Source organism: Podarcis pityusensis, assembly GCF_964106645.2.
Source record: "Podarcis pityusensis genome assembly, chromosome: 2".
Classification (NCBI taxonomy): Eukaryota; Metazoa; Chordata; class Lepidosauria; order Squamata; family Lacertidae; genus Podarcis; species Podarcis pityusensis.
Genome location: NC_138029.1, coordinates 119,651,772 through 119,664,369, shown reverse-complemented (window position 1 = coordinate 119,664,369; position 12,598 = coordinate 119,651,772). Strand labels below are relative to the sequence as shown.

At 48.6% G+C, this 12,598-nt stretch overlaps 1 protein-coding gene across 5 annotated transcripts; it reads left to right on the top strand.

Annotated features, from left to right (window-relative positions):
• Positions 1 to 3,080: 3,080 nt before the first annotated feature.
• On the top strand, positions 3,081 to 11,836 carry LOC308469639 (uncharacterized protein). Of its 5 annotated transcripts, XM_080992386.1 has the most exons (5): positions 3,081 to 3,292; positions 6,386 to 6,574; positions 6,764 to 7,188; positions 8,744 to 8,840; positions 10,869 to 11,836. In XM_080992386.1, the coding sequence occupies exons 2-5, from the start codon at positions 6,532 to 6,534 to the stop codon at positions 11,831 to 11,833; spliced, it is 1,530 nt and encodes a 509-aa protein (XP_080848512.1). In that variant the 5' UTR covers positions 3,081 to 3,292; positions 6,386 to 6,531; the 3' UTR covers positions 11,834 to 11,836. The 5 variants fall into 5 exon arrangements, with proteins under 5 accessions (XP_080848512.1, XP_080848508.1, XP_080848511.1 ...); XM_080992382.1 differs by having other exon boundaries at positions 3,084 to 3,292; positions 6,386 to 7,188; XM_080992385.1 differs by having other exon boundaries at positions 3,085 to 3,292; positions 6,386 to 7,188; positions 8,744 to 8,825.
• The last annotated feature ends 762 nt before the right edge of the window (positions 11,837 to 12,598 follow it).

The window sequence follows — 12,598 nt, the reverse complement described above, 5'->3', positions numbered from 1 at the left end:
ATTATAATGGCCGCAGGGAAAGGTTAGTAGGTGAGATCTCGCCCGAGCGAGCTGTTACCCCGCAGGAGCGATCGCTTTCGAAGCCCCAAGCCCGAATAAGCAGCGGGGGGAGCGAGCGTTGGGACGCGCAGGCAACACGATCAGAGCAAAAGCAGAAGAGTAGCTGTTCTACAAGCAGCTGGCAAATAACGCTAACCCCCCGAGCGCAGGAGCCGATCAGACCACACAAGAACTAAGAGAAAGACACGCCTCCCTCCCCCGAACGCGGAGGCTGCCCGAACCCCACACTAATTAAAGGCAAAAGCCGCGTGCCTCACTCCCTCTCCTGTCGCTTCACAAGCACCGTTTAAACCAATAAATCAAATGCGTTCCGATCCCGAGAGTATCACCAAGCCCCGGAAAAAACCTGCAAATTCCGCCCGCGCGCAATTAGCATACAATTAGTACAGTCCCCTGCCGTGAATAGTAATAAGAACCGGACAACCTGGTCTTCAGGTGCTGCAGGAAATGCGGGGAAGAAATCCACTGCCTGAACTGCGCTGCCGCCAGTCAGCTGATCGTATGAGCGTGTTCCGTTCCTAGCAGCCGGCTCCCCAGAGCCCGACCAACGGTGAAGCGGGACGGAGCGCCAAACAATTTGCAGGGATGTAGCTTTTTAATGCCGGCGTGGGCTTGGGCAAGCAAAGAAAACAGCTCCGGAACGTCAAGGACACAACGATAAAGGAAAAGGGACGAAAAGGATCACGATCGCCACAGCTGCCGGGAATCCTCAGGATGATCGTCCAGCGCTGTAAAAACAAAGAACTCGAAACAAAGTAACGAAATTCAAACCAACCTAGTACAAACCTCTGGAAGTAAAACGTAAAACGTGGGGGCTAGCCGGCAAAAGAGGGCGAGCCCCGTCCGCGCCGGCCCTAAATAGGGCAGGCCACAACCTCCCCAGCCAGCCGATTGGCTGGCTGGGGGGGCGCGGCCGGGATTCCCCTGCTCTCGCGGGGGCTGAGACCAGCCCCCGCTCACGTGGGGGTGGGCGTGAAGCCCACAACCCCACCTCCTGGGCAGGCCGGAAGTGGCTTTGCTAATCCCCATGTTTCATCCCCCCCAAACTACATCACTGGTTACATAATGAAAGGGGAGGTCTGGTGGCAGTAATCTGAGCATCCTGGACCCTGCCCCATGGTTATCCTTGCCCTCCACCAAACACCCATCAAGTGTAACAAAAAAGATATTTACATTTCCCTGTTTCCCAGCCAAGTTAATCACACCCTTTTGACTTCATCTGGGTTTGTTATTTCTGGAATGGGTACCTGTCTGGCACTCAGGTATCAGGATGCCAGGGATTATCACTTAGGCAGCGGGGCTGCTGAGTAGCTGAGCTCACATGTCTATATGAATTTCTGAAGTTTTCCCTGTGAGCCAGTACATAGATACATTTATCAGCGAATTCTTACATTTGGTATCATGCAGCAGAGGCCCTTTGAATAGATAGGAAGAAGCTGTGATGAAGTGTTTTGTGGGGACAAATCACAAAAGTCACAAAAGCGATTGTGCTGATTTTGGTAGTGGGCTGCATGTGCATGATATCTGCTGGAGGGGCAACCCCCCCCAACCTATACATAAATTCCTGCAACATCTCCCATGTATACCTGCAGGAGCGTCTCCACCCCCATCATTCTGCCCGGACACTGAGGTCCAGCGCCGAGGGCCTTCTGGCGGTTCCCTCATTGCGAGAAGCAAAGCGACAGGGAACCAGGCAGAGGGCCTTCTCGGTAGTGGCGCCCGCCCTGTGGAACGCCCTTCCAGTAGATGTCAAAGCGATAAACAACTACCTGACATTCAGAAGACATCTTAAGGCAGCCCTGTTCAGGGAAGTTTTTAACGTGTGATATTTTAGTGTACTTTTGGCTTCTATGGAAGCCGCCCAGAGTGGCTGGGGAGGCCCAGCCGGATGGGCGGGGTATAAATAATAAATTATTATTATTATTATTATTATTATTACTTGGATCAATCAACCTACAAGGATGATGTAAACTTTTCCTGCACTCGGGGCATTCATAAGGCTTCTCCCCTGTGTGGGTTCTCTGGTGCTTGATCAGTGTATCCCACCGGGAGAAGTTTTTCCCACACTTGGGACATTCATGTGGTTTCTCCCCTGTGTGCGTCTTCTGGTCTTCTGTTAAGTTGCATGGATGGTTGAAGTTTCTCCCACAATTGGGACATTTGTATGGGTTCTCCCCTGTGTGAGTCCTCCGGTGATTGAGTAATGTATCTCTCCAGGAAAAGCTTTTCCCGCAGTCCAGGCATTTGTGAGGCTTCTCTCCCATGTGCGTCTTCTGGTGCCTCTTCAAATGGAGTTGCCACCGGAAGCCTTTCCCGCACTGGGAGCATTGATACGGCCTCTCTCCGGTGTGGATTCGCAGGCGACTCACCAAATTGGTTCTCTGGCTGAAGCTTTTCCCACAGTGGGGGGACTTGTGCGGTTTCTCTTCAGTGCCGGTCAGTGTAGACAATGCTAGGTGGACCCAAGGGGTCTGTCTGGCTGACTCTGCTTTTAATAAGACGGCTACTTTTAAAATGAGGGATGCGGGTGGCACTGTGGGTTAAACCACTTGCCGATCAGAAGGTCGGCGGTTCGAATCCCCGCGACGGGCTGAGCTCCCGTTGCTCGGTCCCTGCTCCTGCCAACCTAGCAGTTCGAAAGCACGTCAAAGTGCAAGTAGATAAATAGGTACCACTCCGGAGGGAAGGTAAACGGCGTTTCCGTGCGCTGCTCTGGTTCGCCAGAAGCAGCTTAGTCATGCTGCCCACATGACCCGGAAGCTGTACGCCGGCTCCCTCAGCCAATAAAGCGAGATGAGCAACCCCAGAGTCGGTAATGACTGGACCTAATGGTCAGGGGCCCCTTTACCTTTACCTTACTTTTAAAATGAGGCTGCATTTTAAATTGCATTTTAACCTGTATTTAAAATTGGATTTTTTCCACCTATTATGTTTTTACTGTAATTTTACTGGTGTTAGCCACCCTGAGCCCGGCTCTGGCCGGGGAGGGCGGCGTATAAATAAATTTATTATTATTATTATTATTATTATTATTATTATTATTATTCCAGCCTGTTTGCTCGCATGCCACCTCTCTGTTGGGTAGCTGCCCCACAGCCCCCAATGGGTTAAACGGATAGAGCCGTGTTTTGCAGAGAGGCCCAGGGAGCAGCCAGCCAATGCTGTCCCTTCCTTTTCCTGCCAGGGAACTCAGCTGCAAAACCATGGCTTCTTTCTGCAGAAGGTCAGAGAGGTGAGTGCAGAGCTGTGTTTTGGGGCAAGGAGGGAGGCGAGCCAGGAGGCAACAGGAATTGGCAAGGAAAACGCATTCAGGGGGTTTGGAAGCGGCGAGGGTGTTTTGACATGTACGGAGTCAGACTGATGGTCCATCCAGCCCCGTATAGTCTGCACAGGCAGGCAGCAGCCTCCTGGGGCTTCAGGACAGCCCTGCTTAGGGATTGACGCTGCATGCAGAGCAGGTTCTCTGCCCAGTGCAGCCCATGTCTCTCTATACTGACCCATACAGGAACATCATCATATAGAATGATATTTTGAAATGATTTTTATTTGATTTTACAGATACAAAATTATAACAATCCAAATGCATATCCATATATGGAGATTACTCTAAATCTCGAGATTTCCCCCCCCCATGGGTCCTATTGCCAACATTAACAAATGCATATTATTTCATAATCTATATTTTATATCAATCCATATTATCCATGGTATTTGTTACGCTGCAAGTGAGATTAAAATCCTGCTCATGTTTTCATCTGCTTGCCGTGGTCTCCTAAATAAATTACAATTCTCTCCCCCCCCCCCCCCCCGTTCCTTTTGTCCTCTTGGTTCCTGAGTTTTCCAGTCAGCTTTACTTGCCATTCCTCTCTGGTAGGGACTTTGTCTTCTTTCCATCTCTGGACTAGTAGCATCCGAGCGCCTTATTATTATTATTATTATTATTTTATTTATACCCCACCCATCTGACTGGATTGCCCCAGCCACTCTAGGCAGCTTCCAACATATATAAAACATATTTTTTAAAAAAAAAAAAACTTCCCTGTGCAGTTTCCCTGTACCATTGGTTTCCCTACCTCAGTATTGTCCACACTGACTGACAGCAGCTCTCCAGAGTTTCAGACAAGAGTCCTTTCTAGTCCTACAGGGAAGTTTTTAATGTATGACATCTTAGTGTGTTTTTTTGTCTTGTGGAAGCCGCCCAGAGTGGCTGGGAAAACCCACCCAGATGGGCAGGGTACAAATAAATTATTACCTTTAATAAAGGTAATTCCCTTACCTTTCCCGCCCCGACCTGGCCACAGTGATCCATGTGACGGTCATCTCCAGGCTTGACTACTGTAATTCGCTCTACGCGGGGCTGCCCTTGAAGCTGACCCAGAAACTCCAGCGGGTGCAGAATGCTGCAGCGAGGCTCCTCACGGGGTCTTTGCCATGGGAGCATATTCACCCAGTGCTTTTCAAGCTGCACTGGCTCCCGGTGGAGTACAGGGTCAGATTTAAGGTGCTGCTTTTGACCTTTAAAGCCCTTCACGGCCTAGGACCCTCGTACCTACGGGACCGCCTCTCCCGTTATGCCCCACAGAGAGCCTCAAGGTCCATAAATAGTAACACCCTAGAGGTCCCGGACCCTAAGGAAGTTAGATTGGCTTCAACCAGAGCCAGGGCCTTTTCAACTTTGGCTCCGGCCTGGTTGAACGCTCTGCCTCATGAGACCAGGGCCCTGCAGGATCTGATTTCTTTCCGCAGGGCCTGTAAGACAGAGTTGTTCCGCCTGGCCTTTGGCTTGGAGCCAATTTGATTCCCTCCCTCTCTTTCTTTTTTCTTTTCCTTCTCCTCCTGCGAGGAGGCTACATTTTAATATTTTAATGTTTCAATATTTTAATGTTGTATTTTAATTTTGTTTTTAAGTTGTAATCATTCAACTTGTTTTTATTATTGCTTGTAAGCGCGCTCTGAGCCTAGCCCTGGCCGGGGAGGGCGGGGTATAAATAAAAATTTTTATTATTATTATTATTATTATTATTATTATTATTATTATATTTTATTATTATTACCTGGAAATGCTGAGGGTTGAACCTAGAGGCCTTCTGCATGCAAAACATGTGTTCTGCTGAGCTGTTAACCTTTCCCTTTTTCCCAGCAGGGACAAAATTTTGCTATTTCTTGATCCCCAAGAAAGGCAGATAATACACAAAGCGTCATCTCACTTCTCGCATCCCCTTCCACTCGTCTTGTGATATACAAGATAAAACCCACATAGCAAGAAAGGTACAATTCACTAATTGAGCCACCAGAAACCAACTCTGCAGCTCAAATCAAAACCATAAGCAGACTGAGCAACACAAATATGAATCGGAATCGTGGCGGAACAGAACCGCTTTTATCTGCCGTTGAGGAGGTGTCTGGGGTATGCGCTTATAATGCAATTGCGTGAACCTGCTAAGCCTTTTCAGCTCAGTGCCGGAACATCTGCTTGGCATGCAGACGGTCACAGGTTCAGTTCCCGACATCTCCAGGCAGGGTTGAGAGAGAAATCCTACTGCTAGCCCAGAGATGAAATAGCAGATCAAGCTGATGGATTGTGCCAAAATGGCTAAAATGACTGGGAAGATCAGAAAAAAGGAAGATGAAAAATGTAATGAGGAATGGAGGGAATTTATAATTTGCCTTGGAGACCACTGTAAACGGTTAAAATCGTTAGCGGGATTGCAATAACACTTGTAATGTAACGAGAACTATGGAAATATAAAAATCTGGATTATTATAAAAGATGTAGGAGAAAAGGTTTAACCATGAGACCCACAGAGCGGGGAGGAGGGAAGTCCAGAGATTCGTAAGAATCTTGTAGTTTTGGAATGTGTTGTGGTAGGATTGTAATTCTTAATACAGTGGTACCTCTGGTTAAGTACTTAATTCGTTCCGGAGGTCCGTTCTTAACCTGAAACTGTTCTTAACCTGAAGCACCACTTTAGCTAATGGGGCCTCCTACTGCCGCCACGTGGTTTCTGTTTTCATCCTGAAGCAAAGTTCTTAACCCGAGGTACTATTTCTGGGTTAGCGGAGTCTGTAACCTGAAGTGTATGTAACCTGAAGCGTATGTAACCTGAAGCGTATGTAACCCGAGGTACCACTGTTTGTAAAATAAAAATTTAAAAATTGGGGGAGAAAAGGGGAAAAATCCTAGAGAACTAATGCCCGTCAATGCAAACAGCACTGAGGTAGTTAGACCGATGGCCTGACTTTCTATGTTCCTAATGTAACACAGCTCTTAAAAAAAAAAATTCCTCAGGAATAATCTTCCGTCTTTTGTCTCTGTTGGATTCAGGACAGGGTCGTTGCCAATGGAGCTTCTTACCTCGCACCAGACTGAGTGGCTGAACCGAACGAAGCAGGCGACTGAAGACACGGTTTAGGAGCTGAGGTGGAGTGAGGCACAGCTGTTGCATTTCTGCGCGAGAGACGGAACGAGAGATGAACCGGAGTGAAATTCAAGCTTTGCCGAATCGGGGCGCAGGTCCGGGAACACGAGCAAAGAGGCAGGACGGGGCAGGACCCAAATTGCATAAGGGGCCTGGAAGAGTCCAGCGGGAGGTTGTGGAGCTGTTCCCAACAGCCAGGCCATCACCAAAGATGGGATGGAGGGCCCCACGCTTGCCAGAACTTGCCCCACGGGAAGACCCCATGCCTTGTCCCCTATCCGCAGAAAGAATCAACTGCAACAGTGGCAGCCCTGAAGGAGACGGCGCAAGCAGCCTCCCGACAGGCCTCAGCAGAGCATCCGAAGAGGCCTACATGGGTTTGGATTCTGGGCAAGGCAGGGAAGAGCCCTGGGAAAGGGACACCATCGCCCTGGAGGCACAGCAACTGAACTTCCGACGGTTCCGCTACCAGGAGGTCGAGGGACCACGGGAAGTGTGCAGCCAGCTCTGGTACCTGTGCCACCGGTGGCTGAAGCCAGAGAGGCACACCAAGGAGCAGATCCTGGAGCTGGTGATTCTGGAGCAGTTCCTGGCCGTCCTGCCGCCAGAGATGCGGAGCTGGGTCAGGGAAGGCAGGCCGGAGACCTGCTCCCAGGCGGTGGCCCTGGCAGAAGGTTTCCTGAGGAGGCAGCAAGCTGGTGAGAAAGAGGTGAGGGCATTTCTCTCTTTTCTTTTTTGAAAGAATTTTTATTTGATTTTACAAGTATAAAGATATAACAATCCAACTATACATTTGTTGTTGTTTAGTCGTGTCCGACTCTTCGTGACCCCATGGACCAGAGCATGCCAGGCACGTCTGTCTTCCACTGCCTCCCGCAGTTTGGTCAAACTCATGCTGGTAGCTTTGAGAACACTGTACATATACAACTATACAACTATACAACCAACTGTACATATCCATAGTTAAAGATTCATTCGAATCTCTGGACTTCCACCTTCCCCTCCCTGGGTCCTATTGTTAACTTTTTCTACTGCATATTTTTTCAGTAGTCCATATTTTATCTTACCCCATGGTTTCCATAATACTCGCTGCATTACAAGTTTTATTGCTAATGTTTTTATCTTCTGATAGTGGTCTCCAAGGTAAATTATAAATTTCCCCCATTCTTTATTAAAGTTTTGGTCTTCTTGGCTGCTGAACTTTCCAGTCAGTTTTGCCATTTTGGCATAGTCCAGCAGTTTAATGTGCCATTCTTCTCTGGTAGGGACTTTATCTTCTTTCCATCTCTGGGCTAGCAGCATCCATGCGGCTGTCATCACATACATAAAAAGTCTTTTCTGCTCCTTTGGACTGTCTGCACCTATAAATCCTAATAAAAAAAAGCCTCTGGTTCTTTTTTTACAAAAGTTAATTTGAACATTTTTTTCATCTCATTATATATCATTCCCCAGAATGCTTTTATTACCTTACAAGACCACCACATATGACAGAAGGTGCCTTATTTTTCTTTCCTTTTCCAGCAGATATTTGTACCTGTCTTATATATTTTTGCTAACTTACTGGGAGTCAGATACAGTGGTACCTCGCAAGACGAATGCCTCGCAAGACAAAAAACTCGCTAGACGAAAGGGTTTTCCATTTTTTGAGCTGCTTCGCAAGACGATTTTCCCTATGGGCTTGCTTCACAAGACGGAAACGTCTTGCAAGTTTGTTTCCTTTTTCTTAACACCGTTAATACAGTTGCGACTTGACTTCGAGGAGCAACTCATAGAACGCGGTGTGGTAGCCTTTTTTGAGGTTTTTTAAAGACTTTGGTGATTTTTGAAGCTTTTCCCAAACTTTCCCGACACCGTGCTTCGCAAGACGAAAAAAAATCGCAAGACGACAAAACTCGCGGAACGAATTAATTTCGGCTTGCGAGGCACCACTGTACGGGAGCATTTCTTTCTAAGCCGACCCTGGCGGCATTCGGATTCTGTGATAATACCGCATTGTCACCTGCTGGATTCCCAATGTGTTGTTCTTTGTGGGATTCTCAAAACAACGCATTGATGTTTGTCGGTTTCCAGAGACGTATCTGATGGATCACTGTGGGAAGAGAACGATGGACTAGATGCACCCTCCTTTTGAGTAGCTCATCGGAGGACCAATGGTCCGCCCTTCTTTCCGGCACCCCCTGCCCCTTTGCCCAGTACTTTTCCATCCTACCCTGTTGCCTTTTTCCAGCTGCCTTGACAGGGTTGTATTCTCCTGGCTGTTTCAGGTAGTGCCTACGAATCCCGCGGCTCCTTCAGAGGCCAGAGAGAAGCTGCCGCCTGTGGAAGTCAAAGAAGAGGGTGGCAGAGGTGCGTCCTCTTCGGGTAAGGTGGAAGTCCTTGGTTGCCTGGAGTACAGGCTTCTTCCTGTCCCGGGTTCTTAAACCTCAGCTCTGATCTTCCCTGTCCCTAGAACAGGAGGTGCCCATCTGATATCTGGGGGCGCACAAACCTACAAACGCTTTCTCCAGAGGCTGCAGGGTCAGCCCCAACAACTGAACTGGGGCTTGAAAGAAATGTCCTATTCTTCTTTGGGGATCCCTCGTAGCCAAGTAAGATTGTCTTCCATGAACACAGTCTTAACAGTGAGTCCATAAGTGACTGTGGGGGCCAGTTCTGGATCCACACATCCTTCCACAGTGGAGACAGAGGTTTCCAGGCGGGAGTTGATCACGGTGAGGGTTTGCCGAGCATGCCTTCCTCCTAGCACGTTTCTCCCTTGGGTCCTGAGTTTGAGCATCTTCAAAGCCCATGACACCTTTGGTAAAGGCTGTTCTAATTTTTTAAGATTTGCCTTCCGTTTATCCTATTGCAGTCAGTGCTTGAAAGGAGCTAGGCCACATTTTGACCATACATTTTAAGCGCTATGATACCTCTTTAAACTGCCATGGCTCCCCCTTGCAAATAATTCTGGGAGCTGTGGTTTGTTAAGGGTACCCACAGTTGCTAGGAAGCACCTATTTCCCTCCCAAAGCTACAGTTCCCAGAGTGGTATAACTATCAATCCCTCCTCACAGGGAACTCTGGGAAATGTAGCTCTGGAAGGGGAATAGGGCTCCCCTAGAACACTCAGCACAACCACAACAAACTCCAATTCCCAGAATTCTTTGGAGGAAGCCATGGCTGCTTAAAGTGCTTTGGGGGGGGGGCACTGTGGTCTAAACCACTGAGCCTCTTGGGCCTACCAATCAGAAAGTCGGTGGTTCGAATCCCGGAGATGGAGTGAGCTCCCATTGCTCTGTCCCAGCTCCTGCCAACCTAGCAGTTCAAAAACATGCCAGTGCAAGTAGATAAATAGGTACCGCTGCAGAGGGAAGGTAAACGTCATTTCCATGCGCTCTGGTGTTCCGTTGCGCCAGAAGCAGTTTAGTCATGCTGGCCACATGACCCGGAAAGCCATTGTGGACAAATGCCGGCTCCCTCAGCCTGAAAGTGAGATGAGCGCCGCAACCCCATACAGTGGTACCTCTGATTACGTATTTAATTCGTTCCGGAGGTCCGTTCTTAACCTGAAACTGTTCTTAACCTGAGGTACCACTTTAGCTAATGTGCCGCTGCAGCACGATTTATGTTCTCATCCTGAAGCAAAGTTTTTAACCCGAGGTACTATTTTTGGGTTAGCAGAGTCTGTAACCTGAAGCGTATGTAACCCGAGGTACCACTGTAGTCGCCTTTGACTGGACTTAACCATCCAGGGGTCCTTTATCTTTCCCCCCTCTTTACTTTAAAACTATGGTATCAGTTTTGCCCCTTGTGGAACTCAGTGGAGAGGAAGATAGGGAGAAATCTTGTGTAATTCCCAGTGTAGTTCACCAATCAACCCCTCGTCACAGGGAACTGGGAATTGTAGGCCCCAGAAGGAAGCCCTTAAAGAAATATGGCCCCTGGACTGCAAAGCTTACCCCACCCTTGTGATAAAAGTATTTCCTCAACCCCTGCTATAAATTTTGGTTTTGCCCCCTCTCTTATGGACCAATACAGTGGTACCTCGGGTTACATACGCTTCAGGTTACAGACTCCGCTAACCCAGAAATAGTACCTCGGGTTAAGAACTTTGCTTCAGGATGAGAACAGAAATCGTGCGGCAGCAGCAGGAGGCCCCATTAGCTAAAGTGGTGCTTCAGGTTAAGAACGGAACTCCAGAATGAATTAAGTACGTAACCAGAGGTACAGCTTACTTTTGCCACTTACTAGGAACCAAGTTTATTTGCGACAATTATAATGTCAGCTACGACGTGAAACAATTCAAAGCAAGCTGGTAGTATCAATCTATACTAAACCCACATTAATCCACTCCCTACCAATTCACCGCAAACCATTCCTCTAGATTATTGTTGCTTTCCTCTCCTTTAGGTGACAGCTGGCTGAATCAGCAGGAGGGTAATCCACAGCGGGAATGGTCAACCCAAGTAGGCCCTCATTTGCAATGTCAGGATAACAAAACAGCTTTCCTGCCTTATTCAGAGGCAAAGATGGGAAGCCACCCGGAAGACAGTGTGAATGATCCTGAGAGAAACCCTGGGGATTTTCCAAAGATCCCTCCCAAAGGCAAGAAGCAAAGGACTTGTGGCGTCTGTGGGAAGAGCTTCAGCCGCAGCACCGGCCTGATCGCACATCAGAGAATCCACACCGGGGAGAAGCCATACGAGTGTCCTGACTGCGGGAAATCCTTCACATTGAAGTCGAACCTGATAGCCCACGAAAGGACTCACAACGGGCAGAAGCCGTACGAGTGCCAGCAGTGTGGGAAAAGCTTCAGCGTGAGCTCGCAGCTCATTAAGCACAAGAGGACTCACTCGGGGGAGAAACCGTACAAATGCGCGGAGTGCGGGCAGGCGTTCCGCCAAAGCTCGCACCTTAGAAACCACCAGAGAATCCACACGGGAGACCGGCCGTTCAAGTGCTCAGACTGCGGGAAAAGCTTCAGCGTGAGCTCAGACCTGATCCGGCACGAAATATCGCACACGGGGGAGAAACCGTACCAGTGTCCCGACTGCGGCAAGCGCTTCTGCAACAGTTCGCAGATTATTACTCACCGGAGAGTCCACACGGGGGAAAAGCCGTACAAATGCCTGGAGTGCGGGAAAAGCTTCACCGTGAGCCAGCAACTCAGCAGGCACCAGCGAGTCCACACGGGAGAGAAGCCATACAAATGTCCCGAATGCGGGAAAACCTTTGGTGTCAGCACACTCCTTACGGGACACCTGAGAATCCACACCGGAGAAAAACCGTACGAATGTTCGGAATGTGGGAAAAGCTTCAGGCTGCGCTCAAACCTTATTGCACATCAGAAAATACACGCCGCAAGGAAATCCTAGGCATTTTTACCGTGCGTGTGTGCTTGCTGGAGGGATTAAATTTGAATTCAGTTCTCTGATTTTTCACAATATTCACATATGGGACCTAGAGTCGCCATATTCTGAAGAGCAAAAAAGAGAGGACACATTGGCCAACTTTTCGCTCTGGATCTCTATGATAACCGTCATCATGAAATAGAGGCCGTGTCCTAGAAAAAGAGGACATATGGCAACCCTACCGGTGGTCTGATCAGATCTATAGAATGGGGTAGCCCAGGGGTCAGCAAACTTTTTCAGCAGGGGGCTGGTCCACTGTCCCTCAGATCTTGTGGGGGGGTGTGGACTATATTGGGGGGGGGAATGAATGAATTCCTATGCCCCACAAATAACCCAGAGATGCATTTTAAATAAAAGGTCGCATTCTACTCACGTAAAAACACACTGATTCCTGGACCACCCGTGGGTCAGATTTAGAAGGCGATTGGGCCGGATCCAGCCTCCAGGCCTTAGTTTGCCTACCCATAGAGTAGCCACTGTGAGCCCCTCCAGAGGCTGGATTTCATCTTCCATCAGCCGTGGCTAGCACGGCTCAAAGTAAAAAAAGGATTGGAGTTCTAACTTAACAACCTCTGGAGGGGACCACATTGCTACTCCCTGCCCCAGAGCAGCGTTCTCCAATCTTAGGTCCTCAAATGTTGTTGGACTACAATTCCCATCATGTCCTTTGGCGAAACTGGCTGGGGATGATGGGAATTGTAGCCCAACAACATCATTCTCACAGTTTTT

Coding starts and splice junctions, on each gene's coding strand:
- LOC308469639 (XM_080992382.1), top strand. CDS start 6,532: ATGAACCGGAGTGAAATTCAAGCTTTGCCGAATCGGGGCGCAGGTCCG. Junction 7,189..8,743: donor AGCAAGCTGGTGAGAAAGAG/GTGAGGGCATTT, acceptor TGGCTGTTTCAG/GTAGTGCCTACGAATCCCGC. Junction 8,841..10,868: donor CAGAGGTGCGTCCTCTTCGG/GTAAGGTGGAAG, acceptor CCTCTCCTTTAG/GTGACAGCTGGCTGAATCAG.